This window comes from Lactuca sativa, chromosome 6, assembly GCF_002870075.4.
Source record: "Lactuca sativa cultivar Salinas chromosome 6, Lsat_Salinas_v11, whole genome shotgun sequence".
NCBI classification, from domain to species: domain Eukaryota; kingdom Viridiplantae; phylum Streptophyta; class Magnoliopsida; order Asterales; family Asteraceae; genus Lactuca; species Lactuca sativa.
In genome coordinates, this window is record NC_056628.2 from 9,979,939 (window position 1) to 9,992,428 (window position 12,490).

At 32.0% G+C, this 12,490-nt stretch overlaps 2 protein-coding genes across 2 annotated transcripts; one reads left to right on the forward strand and one right to left on the reverse strand.

Moving 5' to 3' along the window:
• Positions 1-2,086: 2,086 nt before the first annotated feature.
• LOC111900402 (actin-depolymerizing factor) lies at positions 2,087-3,200 on the forward strand. The gene is made up of 3 exons (XM_023896291.3): positions 2,087-2,182; positions 2,451-2,713; positions 2,864-3,200. The coding sequence occupies exons 1-3, from the start codon at positions 2,180-2,182 to the stop codon at positions 3,012-3,014; spliced, it is 417 nt and encodes a 138-aa protein (XP_023752059.1). The 5' UTR covers positions 2,087-2,179; the 3' UTR covers positions 3,015-3,200.
• Positions 2,863-7,653, reverse strand: LOC111900391 (uncharacterized). The gene is made up of 14 exons (XM_023896276.3): positions 7,291-7,653; positions 5,755-6,646; positions 5,574-5,628; positions 5,333-5,453; positions 5,156-5,254; positions 4,799-5,086; positions 4,609-4,716; positions 4,457-4,528; positions 4,289-4,375; positions 4,117-4,188; positions 3,909-3,998; positions 3,707-3,814; positions 3,540-3,608; positions 2,863-3,464 (listed from the first exon to the last, which is right to left on the reverse strand). Exons 1-14 carry the CDS (start codon positions 7,525-7,527, stop codon positions 3,390-3,392), a joined length of 2,373 nt encoding a protein of 790 aa, XP_023752044.1. The 5' UTR covers positions 7,528-7,653; the 3' UTR covers positions 2,863-3,389.
• Positions 7,654-12,490: the final 4,837 nt, after the last annotated feature.

Consider the following 12,490-nt stretch of genomic DNA (forward strand, 5'->3'; position numbering starts at 1 on the left):
TTCCTAAGGTCTTTTTTTGTACATATTACACCAACATGGTTGTTATAACCATTTAAAAAAATGTAATAAGGTTTAATTGTGTCCACATTAGGTCCCTATTTTTAATATTTTTATCATTTCATCTAACTCTTTTACAATTTATATCAGTATCTAGTTAGATGACTTCATCATTTCATCTTTTCATTTTAGTCGCTCATTCACCACAACCACGATTTCAATCGAAAGGTTACATAACAACTTTTTTTCATTTTTACGAAAAAAAAAATTAATAATAATGAAAGTCTTAATGATTAAGGCTATGTTTGGCACCACAGCTAGCTGATAAGCTAGTTTATTTTTCGATATTTTTTAAGTTATCATGTTTGGCAAGCCAAAAAGTAGCTTATAAACTAGCATTTTAAAAAGCTACTTAGACTAGTTTTTTAAAAGTTTTTTTTTTAATTTTCAACTATACCTCTTAATTAATTAAGAAAACATATTTTTTTAATGTCATTTTATGTCATTATATAAATTTCGGATAACTTATAAGTCAGTGGCAGAGCTAGAATCAAAGTAAAAGAGTATCCCCAACAAGTAATGAGGTATCCATGATAAGTAATTGTCTATCGGGGATACCCAATTGGCGGAGCCATTACTTATTGGCGATATCCCATTACTTTTCGGGGATACTCTTTTACTTTGACTTGGATCCGCCACTGGCTTAGATTGAAATCGTGGTTGTGGTGAATGGGCGACTAAAATGAAAAGATGAAATGATGAAGTCATCTAACTAGATACTAATATAAATTATAAAAGAGTTAGATGAAATAATAAACATATTAAACATAAGGACCTAATGTGGACACAGTTAAACCTTATTACCTTTCTTTAAACGGTTATAAAACCATATTTGTGTAATATGTACAAAAAAAGACGTTAAGGACCACAAAATTAAAACTTTATTACCTTTTTTAAACGGTTATAACAACCATGTTGGTGTAATATGTACACAAAAAATGAATAAATAAATAAAATTTAAGGACCTAATGTGAACAAAGTTAAAACCTTCTTACCCTCCTAAGTCATTAGCCATAAAAAAAAATCTAAAACTTCTTATGTGATATGTCTACTATAAACTGTAATCCCTATTCTAATAAAAGAATAGTTTTAATCTCCTTTTGACATATGTCATTCTATTAGGCATCCTAATTATTACATATTTTATTCATTTTTTGTCATGTGTCACCATATTAGGCTTCTTAATTAATGCATACCACTTGTCAATTTGTTAATTCTCCATTTCAAATTTCAAATTTTAAATTTCTCACTCTAATTAAATTAAATTAATAACATTATAATAAAATTAATACAAATTGTACGTGATATAATATTTCATACATTTATTTAAATTAACGATTATAACTTTATATAACTAAAAAAAATCATTTAATTAATAATTTATTTAAAATAATTAATTAATAATTTTTGAATTCTCATTAAGAAACTTTAATTAATTTTGTAACCGTGGTTTCCTCGGGTTATAAACTAGTTATGTTAATATACAAATAAATAATCGGAAATCGAAAACTTCCCTAAGCAAATACATTACAATATCACATGGCAGAGATAGTAACTTGTATTCTATGCTAAATTAGAAAAATATCTATATATATCTGCTACGTACCCACAAATACTCGATCCAAGACCATCAAGAAAACATATATTTATGAACATAAAGAAGACTAAAGACTCCAAGATCAAACCATGCATGTTGATCAACATCAACTTAAATTCTTTCTATCATATCATATCCACATATCTTATTTTTATGGCTAAACAAAAAAAGACTAATATTTTGTATTTCTCTATATATGAAACTGTATAAAAGATGTATAATTCAACGTTAGAAAATCAAATTTTGAAAAACTCATATTTCCAAGGTTCATGGAAGCAACAAAAATACCAACTTATGCTCACTGGTTATGAGAATTGTTCGGTGTTATTTTTTCACAAATCAAAATCAAACCTTTGATTTGATCCTCAAAATAAGGATCTAAAAGACCAATTTGTGTATTTAAATACCATACTTGTCACTCATACTTCATTGCCCTCCAATCCTATCATCTTTTCACCCTTAAATAAATTATATTCCAAAGATCAAATATCTTTACCGGTTCTCCGGTTCTCCTTCGTGGAAATCATGGTCTCTCTCTCTCTCTCTCTCTCTCTCTCTCTCTCTCTCTCTCTCTCTCTCTCTCTCTCTCTCTCTCTCTCTCTCTCTCTCTCTCTCTCTCTCTCACACACACACACACACACACACACACAAACAATATTTTATGTCTTTTCATACGCAATACATAGATCACAGACTAAATGATGTATCAGAAAAATGAACTTCTCTCACACGCACACACAAACATGCATTTTAAAATACAACAATCTTATTAATGATGTTCATTGAATATGTATAGGCTAACGCAGCATCTGGAATGGCTGTGAATGATGAGTGCAAGCTAAAGTTTTTGGAATTGAAAAAGAGAAACTATCGATTCATAGTTTTCAAGATTGAAGACAAATCACATCAAGTTGTTGTGGAGAAATTAGGCCAACCAAATGAAAGTTATAATGATCTTTTGAACAACTTGCCTAGCAATGAATGTCGCTATGCTGTCTTCGACTTAGATTTTGTCACCAAAGAGAATTGCCAAAAAAGCAAAATTTTCTTTTTTGCTTGGTAAGTAAACACCCATCATTTTTAACTACCACTAACATTTTATATCACCTTCTTTGCTCAATGTGAGCTTCATACCTTTGGAACTTGGAACCCATGAGCTTACATTTTACAGATAAGACTTATAAAATCAAAATGTTTGTGATTAATCAGGTCTCCAGATTCATCAAGGGTGAGAAGTAAGATGATATATGCAAGCTCTAAGGACAGGTTTAAAAGAGAGCTAGATGGGATCCAATTCGAGCTCCAAGCAACTGACGTTGGTGAGATGAGTTTAGACATCATCAAATCAAGAACCTATTAAATTTAAAAAGATAAAATCTTGGAAAATTAATAATACATTGGAGGGCAATTCATCCATTATAATGATTCCATAAACATGCACTAGGGGTTTGTTGAGGTTCGATTCATAATCTTATGTTTCCTAAGAGACTCTAATTCAAAAATGTGTATCATTGATCTTTTTGAATATAAATAATTATTTGTTTTACATTCATTTTTAGGTTTCATTGCATATCATTTCAATTTCTATCATCTTATTATGCATGTTTTTTTTATGCTCATACATGCCATAATAAACACCAATAAGAATAAATACTACACTTGACCTTAATAAATGATATCAACACATTCGATGGCTTCAATTCAACATAAGACAAAACTATACAAAAAAAACCCATCATTCAACTCTACTCGCACATATTAGAATCGCAGATTTCATCTCTTCTTTTCCCATCGATGTCTCAACAATCACCTGCTCATAAACATAAATAAATAAATACAATTTATTTACTACATATGGTTAAGTTATAAATATCATTTTTATCACCTCTTGTACTTTGTTTCCAGCTCTCGCAAGCAATTTATACTCGTTTTCAAGCACAGACGCCATATAAACCTGCCCTCAAATAATACAATTCATAAAACAATTGCGAAACCTCGGACACATTATAAAAAAGAAAAAAAATTTAAATTTAAATATTGCAAGAAGAATACCTGAAAAGTCGGGGCCAAACCCGGGCCCACGAAAAAACGGCCTTTTTTCACATTCTCAATGCCTTCGTATTGCTGCAGTTCTTTTACAAGCGATTCAACTTCGGGCCACTGTATAATTTTTTTTTTGTACATTACACAAGTAATTAATCAAGAAAATGTTTTTTAATATAATGTCAAAAAAAAAAAAAAAAAAAAAAAAAACCTCTTCGTCGGATTGGGCTGCTTCTAACTGTCCATCCAAGTTTGCTTGATCACCAACAACAGCCTCCAAAGCCTCGATCAATGGATCTGGCTGCCACAAGACAAGGATAAAATTGTAATTTTCATCCATTTTTAATGGATAAAATTATAAATATCTGTACATAGATAATAGATAATCAAATATATATGAAACTTGGAAGATAAATTACCGTAACGTCCTTCAATGATAAGAATATACGTTCGAGTGAAAAATCTAATTGATGAACCTTTGCTTCAATGACCTACAAATAAGATATTATAATTATCGAGAAAAGTATAAAAAGATTATAAAATAATCCAATTAATATTTAACATGTTTATATTATATAACACGAATCACACCTGCCCAATTTTGAAATAGGAAATTGGGTCCAAAGTATCATCCCAAGACACTTCAGTCTGGTGAATCAGTGCAGGTACTCCATCCACCTACAAGGGCAATTACGTCTTTTAATAATGGGCAAAAAATATTTTACTTTCGATAAGGTAAAAACAAATTTATAATAATACCTCAACGAAAATCCCATAGTAAGTAATTTTTTTTATGAAACACTTTACAATGCCTCCAACGCTAAGCTTAGCCTACAAGAGTAGAAAATATTAAAATAATAATAATAATAATGAAAAATCATATTTTATTTTAAATAAGATAAAAATCTCACCATGAGACTTCGCTTTCTTTCAACCGATTCATCTTTCTCTTTTGGTTTTGCAGAAAATATTAGCTTGTTCGATCCTCTATCAGCCAAGACCACGTTGACTTTGACTTTCTGCAAAAGTCAAACATCTTTAAATTGTTTCTAAACATTAAAATCGATGTTTGTTAAACCAAACAAGATGAACAATTCAAACCTGACCAACAAACGAAGACAGGTATTTGAGTTTTTCTTGATCGTAAATTGCAAGAAGGTCCTCAAGTTTCATATCAGGTGATATTTCACCCTCCATCTTTTTAGGATCTATGGTTGATATTGGTAATGCGTTGTTTGTCGCATCATATCCTCCAATAACACCCAGATTTTTCCTGAACATTGCAGGATCCAATCCTTTCTTCCTCAACCATGATTCAAAAGCTAAATACTTCCACTTAGTCGCAAGATTTCGGTAAGGCAAAAACCCTATAAGAGATCCGAACGATGCCTGTACAACAAGGGTAAAAAGGTAAAATCACCATGAGGGTAAATTGGGTAGAACAACTTTGACGCTTACAACAAAACCCCGAGTGCTTGAGTTTATGAGTTCCACTTCTTCTCTTCCTTCTGTCTTGATCAAATTTTCAGCTCTTTTCCAGTCATTATCTTCACGCTCCTATTGATAAACTATCGTTTATCATTCTACTTATCTATAATTTTATCACGAATATACAAGAAAATCGGTGAATAATACCTTTAAGAATGGTGTTGTAGGCAAGTTTTCAGTCTCAAGAGTGTTATCATATGGTATTGGATTCGTGGGACCCGTAACTACTCTCTCGATCTTTGATGTATCTTTTACAGATTGATCTAATCTATAACACATCAACCATAAGAAACCATAGATTTGAAAGAAGAAACATTAATTTTTAATTTGGGCATGTGTGATTCGTGTTGTATAATAAACAAATTTAAAAAGAAACACAATTTTTTACCTTTTAGGTGGTCCTCTCAATGCAGTATCCAGAGACATTTGCATGCTCGAAGTAGCTGTATATCAATGGTGAAACACAAGAACATAAAACAGTATGTAAAATTCATCTGTAAAACTTTCATAAGCGCAAAATACTCATAAATCCTCACAAACAAATCACATGCTTGACACGGTTGTTTTACCTGTTACATCATCACTCTCCTGATCAATCTTATCCTGCACATTTTCCATCTCAAAAGCTAAATCGACATTTGCTAAACTGTTATTGATGTCATCAATTTCAGAATTCGATTCATTCTGATCCTTAATTTGATCCACTGTGATTTCAGGCTTCTGTAAGAGTGTAACATCCGTTTGGATTACACTTGAATCAACACTTGTTGAACTGTTCTTGATGTCAACAACTTCAGCATTTACCTCATTCTGATTTCTAAGTTGATCCACTGTGATTTCAGGCTTCTGTGAGAGTGTACCATCCGTTTGGATTACACTTAAACTCTCTGTATCATCTTCCATAGCTTCTGTTTCTTCTTTTTGCAGAAAGGGTTCAGGTTTCCTCACCATTGTCAAATCAGTCAACCTTTCTTTCTCCTGTTCTTTACTCATCTTAAATGAGAAATTTGGTCTCTGTAACATTGATGTCGAATCATCATCTTTAAAAGTAGTTGGTTTTCTTAATTCAACATTTGGGACACTTTCTGTAGGATTATTATTATTACTCATAGCATTTTCCAGCATTTGGTTTGGTTTCTTTACTTTGGGTACTACAGATACAGGCTTATCATTTGATTCAAATTTGACTCCTTTCTTGGGTATGGGTCGGGTCAAATTTAGTCCATCGAGTGAATTCTTGGGTGCGGATACGGGTCGGGTCAAGTTTAGCCCATCGGGTGGATCCTTGGGTCCGGGTCGGGTTAACTTTGGCCCATCAAGTGAATCGTTTGGCTTTCTTCGAATATCAGATACATCAAATGGGACCTCCTCTATGTCATTAAAGGCTTTAAGACCTTTCTTATTGTATAATTTCTCAATATCCAAGAAAGATAATTCTGGGTGTGATTTTCTAGCGATTATCTGAAAAAATAAAATGGAAATACACATAAAAAGATCAAAATGTGAAAGGGAGTTTAGCAGTGTAATTACTGCTATCAAATTATCCAATTCAAATTAACTGAAGAAATATAAATCGCTCAGTTTATAACATGAAATGACTAGGGTTCTACTTGACTTCAATTTTTAGAATCCAACAAAAATAATGTTCAAAAAGCTCATCATATAGAATTCATTTGTAATCTTTATCCTATCTTATCAGAATCAGTCATACCAATATGACATTTTGAACAACACCCAAATCAAATTGCCAGTAAAATTCTACTTTTGTATTTTCAAATTTCAACTAAAAAATGTCAGAAATTAATCTCTAAGCATTCAGATATGCTATTTCCTATAAAAAAAAATATATCCGAACTAGTCGTATCAATTCTAAACTTTGAACAAAACCCAAATCAAATTCCCCTTGGAATTCTACTTCTACCTTCAAAATTCAACTAAAATGTGAAAAAGGCAAGTTATATAGAATCGAATTGTGTTCTTTTTATAACAAAATCGGTATATTTTCAACAAGTTATCTCTTTAGTTTTATGAGTAAGATACCTAGCAACTTAAAACAACACTACTTGCACAAACAACTGTAGAGAAGAATGGGGAGAGAAATGGACCTTGGCAAGGGTAAGTTTGGGGTCTTCACCGATCATTTTCCCAAACTTAAGCTCCATTTGGTCCCAACTGTCGAATTTATCTTCATCTTTAGCAGCACAAAGTGCAAATCTTCTATGTCGTTTGTGATGAAAAGGAAGATTTCTGTAAATTCTGGGATTTTTATAACAAGGGATCAGAAATCTAAATTTCGAAGCATCGGTGGTAGTGGTTGTGGTGGTGAGAGAGAGACTCTCCATTTTTCAAGAAAACGGAAACAAACTCATCAGCTGTAGCCGATAAGCTCTTGAACGTGATTCTGTATGTGAGTGTGAGAGAGAAAGAAGGAGAGGGGAGGGGTCTATCCGTTTGTGTCGTATGGGTGTTTCTTGGTTATTTTAGTAGTGGTGACGCGCAAAGTAAAGTTTCATAAACGTTAAGGGGCTACATTGAGAATAATCATAAGTTTATGTCCTTTTCTGTAAATATACTGGAATGTAAACAGGGGAGATCAAAATAAATTCGTGATAAATTAGCTTTGGATAAGGGAACTTCACTTTTTTTTTTTTTTTTACCATCTCAAACCCATTTTTATTTTTCCAAAAGATAAAGTAAAAAAACCATTTTTATTTTTCCAAAAGATAAAGTAAAAAAAATAAAGTAAATGATGTTTCATTTTCAAACTTATTTTATTTTTTATCTTATTTTTACCCTAAAAAAATATTTTATTATATATATATATATATACCCCTTTTATTAATTTGGTTTTAACAGATATATAGTTTATATTTTTTTAATTACAATAATACTAAATAAATAATATTATATTTATAATACGTAATTATAAGCTTTTATAAAATACGTTATTATGTTTTAAAATTTTCAATATGTATTTAAATTTTAATATGAATTTGATAAACAAAAAGAAACTTTATATTTATAATTAATTAATATAATTTAATATATAACACAATATTATAAGTGGTAAATATTACATTTAAATAATAATCAGTAGGTAAAAAAACCAGAAATGTATAAATATATAAAACGAGTGACTAAAACCGACGACTCAAAGTTCATCCCCATTTTGGGGGAAATGAATAATATAACACCAAATATGGTGTTATACTATTCATTTCCCCCAAAATGAGGGAAGAAATAGAGTAAGGTTGGAGAGGAATGAGGGAAGAAATGGAAGAAATAATGGAAAATGAGAGTAGGTTGGATATGCTCTTAGGTAACTATATTTTTGGTATTTTACATATAGGTAAATTTTTTTTTTTTTTTTGTATATATTTAGCAAACTAATTTGTTTTAGTTGTTCATCAGCAATATTTTAAATACCTTCAGATGTAGCTTGATGGCAAAGTCAAAATTAAGTCATGACAAGCGTTGGCGAACCATGACATTTTTCAATGCGCGATTATTTTATATACATGTGTGTATGTGTGTGTGTGTGTGTGTGTGTATATATATATATATATATATATATATATATATATATATCAAGTTCTTAGAAGTGTTATATTAATATTTAACATAAAAAAGTTAACAAACACTCAATTATTTTAGGTCCGATAAAAAAACCTCACCTTGAAAGAACTCGCACCATAATGCGATAAGGCACACCCTGACACGTTATTTGGGCGTCACGCTTAACAAACCCACCTTTGACGTTTTTGTAACGGCTACACCACACCTCGCACCATGACACGCCTTAAGGCGCGCCATGGCACGCTTTTTAAAACCATGTTCATAAGTGATCATTATTACCAGCTATCAATTGTTTTGGCTGATGTGGCATCTACCTGTCATATACATTGAAATACGTTGCATCTACATGACATTGTACACATGAGTTGTCAAGTACAATATGAGTAGGGTGGGATTGGACGACTGCTCATTAATCAAGCCCTAGATTGATCGGTGACTTCTTCTTTCTCATCTTTTTTTTTCAAACGACATGACGAATTTCAAATTGATCATCCATGTGATTGCAAACAACCATCTTGTGTGAATATTTCAAGGACCCCTGACAATCCTGGAAGAAAATTTAGAGTTTGTCAAAACTCATTGGTAAATCATTTTTTATGAAATTTTGTTAACTTCTTTTTCATCCTTCAATTTAACCTTTATTTAAATTTTTCTTGACAAATGGTAAGTTCAAGTTGTAAATTTTGGCAATGGCTAGATAAGCATGAAAGAGGGACAGATGGAAGAAGGATGAAATTAGAAGAGCACTGCAATCTCATCTTGAAACTTTGTACCTTGGAGAATGAAATCAGTATATACAGGATGGAAATCGAACAAGAAAAGAACATCAATTTGGGTTTTAGACAAGAACTGAACAAAATCAATTGGAAGTTGTTTACTCATAAGTTGCATTAATTGTGTTATTTTATTGTATATAAAATGTTTTTTTGAAGGGTTGATCTGTTTTGTACCATTTTTGATGTATTATGACTAAATGAATTACTTCATGATGTATTGAATGTAATGAAAAATTGGAATGAAATTGATGTTTCGGGAAAATAGTTATTTGATGTTTTGATGTCTTGGAAAAAAATAGTTACTTGATTGTTTGGAAAAGAAATGGTATTGCAAGTCAAAGATACCAAACGCTATTCCAACACATATGGATGTTCACCATTGCTCCCCTGTTTCCCCTCCCACTTCTTACTTAGGTTAATTTTTGTAGTTCTTTTTGAAGTTTTCATTGTCCCTCATCCCACTTGAAATTGAAATGTTGATACTTATTGCATAACCTCTTCCACTTAATCTTGAACTGCTACGTGTCCTTAAACATCCTCTTCCACTTGATCTTGAACTCCAGCTTGTCCTTGAACATCTTCTTCAACTTAAGCTTGCATATCCTCTTCAACTTGAACTTCAACTTCAGGTTGTATTTGAACTTCATCTTGCACTTGAAATCTAACATCATCTTGTACTTGAACTTCAACTTAATTTTACATTTCATATTGCATTTGAACTTCAAATTCAACTTGCACTTCAGATTGTCCTAGCAATTCCTCAACAAATTAATCTTTCACTTCATGTTATCCTTGATTATCATCTTCATATTCAACTTCAAATGATTGTTTTTCACTAACAGGTGCCATTTCATAAATCCCCCTACTCTTCTGGATACAAATCCTTCCAATCACATAAATTCAAATTTCTTCTAATATGGGGATAAGTGGTCTCTCCCTAGCAGCTTCAATGACTAATTTAAAACTCTCAGATACACCATTTTCATATGCATCACAAGCTCTATCAGTATGAAAGAATGCTTTACTCCAAGTTTTAGGGTCCATTTTCATCAGATGATCATAAGCTAGTGGTTATAGTTTCTTGATTTCATTCACATGTTACTCAAATTTTGCTTAGGTGGTAGATGCATCAGCATACCAAAAAAGCTTCCTAAATTGTTGGCCCTTAAATCATTTCATGAAGTTAGCACAGATGTGCCTAAAACATTGTCTATTCACTACTACTAGAACCCTTCCCTTTATAGCCTTAAGTAATCCCTGATAGTATTAGACACAAAACATAAGATTAAATAAATGAAGTGTTACAAAGAGAAAAAAAAAACATAAATTTACTACTTCGTTTTGGCCTGATATTAGGGTTAGTCCATGCATAAGTCCCATTCCAATGTCATCAATCAAAAGGTCAATAAACCACTTTCATGTTTCTTTATTTTCCGCTACAACCACAACCCAGACAATATGATAAATATGGTTGTTTGCATCCCTACCTACAGTTGCAATCAATTGACCTCTGCATAAGCCTTTTAAGAAACAACCATTTGATCAAATTACCTTCCTAAAATCTTCATTCCATCCATGATTCAAACCCTTTAAACATATATAGAACTTTGAGAAGTGAGTGGTTCCATCATTCATGACATATACATCCATATTGATTGTTGATCTAGGGTTAGTCCTTTCTAGCATTTCTTTACATCACCATGCTTTGGCATAATGTGCTATTAAAGTACCCTATATCTCCTGAAATGCATACTTCCTAGCATTTTTGCATTGTCCACTTGCAATCGAATTAAACTTCTTGTTGAATTTAGCTTTCAATTTCCTTATACTCATCTTTGGTCTCCGAAGTATCTCATTCATGAAATGATTTCCTATACATTTATAGGTAATAATGGAGCCAAATTTGAAGACTCTTGAGAAAATATGGCTATTAATTACAGACTTAATCTGGAATGACTTTTCGGTGGTCATCCAGATTACCAACAACCTAAAGGGACAACCTTTATTGATCTTATTCTTCTTACCTTTACAAAATTTTACTAGTAACCTTTGATGATCCCTTTTTCATACCATAAATCATACCCATTCTTGACTGCATAGTTGTTCATACATAGGTTCAATTACATTGGATTAGAAAACTTCATACTTAAAATCGGCACCATTTGATCCCATTCGTGGTTCTCATCGTGGTCAAGGCACACAACATCATATCTTTTCCATTGTTGGCGTCATCATCATCACTTATATGACCTTGAAGTTTCTTCAAGAATTGTCACCAATAGTTTGTTAAAAGTATGGACCTCTCCATCAACTTCATCATTGGCGGAGCATTATTAGGGCCAAGGAGGGCTGTGGTCCCTCTGATTTTTTGGTTATAAATAGCCCTTATAGTTTCATTTTATACATTTTATACCCAAAAATATAAAATTTTGTCATTAGCCCCCCCTGGTTACCAATTTTTTTACATATTATATGTCCCCCCCCCCCCCCGAATCAAATGTTGAAGCTCCGCCCCTGAACTTCATGTTCATATTCCATAATATCATAATTTTGTGAGTCCTTGTCATCCTCTTAATCCACCTCATCCAACTTTTTATGATTTTATCATTTTTTAACACCTTCTTATCAACCCAGTCAAGAATTGGTTCATTTTTGTGTTCAATGTACACATCCAACTCATTCTCAGGAGTATAAGCAACTTCCAAAAACTCCTAATAATCAGCATCACGTCAGTTCTTCTAATACCCTCTGACAAGATTTCCTTTCTACTACAGTAGTAGACATTATCATAGCTTCCTTTCGTTAATTTCATAAGTCATAATACAATTTCTCGGTAACACTTGGTATTTCTCCAAGGTATTATTTATATTTTGGGTTAATTATTTTGTATTGACTTGGGCTTGGATCTTTATTAATTGGGCTTTAGGGTGTCGTACGTTGGGCGTACCACCCT

Excerpts from the sequence above, each read along its gene's own strand:
- LOC111900391 (XM_023896276.3), bottom strand. The coding sequence starts at position 7,527 with ATGGAGAGTCTCTCTCTCACCACCACAACCACTACCACCGATGCTTCG. Across the intron at positions 4,529-4,608 it reads AAAGAAAGCGAAGTCTCATG|GCTAAGCTTAGCGTTGGAGG; the intron begins GTGAGATTTTTA and ends CTACTCTTGTAG. Across the intron at positions 3,465-3,539 it reads CTGGAAACAAAGTACAAGAG|GTGATTGTTGAGACATCGAT; the intron begins GTGATAAAAATG and ends GTTTATGAGCAG.
- LOC111900402 (XM_023896291.3), top strand. Across the intron at positions 2,714-2,863 it reads AAAATTTTCTTTTTTGCTTG|GTCTCCAGATTCATCAAGGG; the intron begins GTAAGTAAACAC and ends GTGATTAATCAG.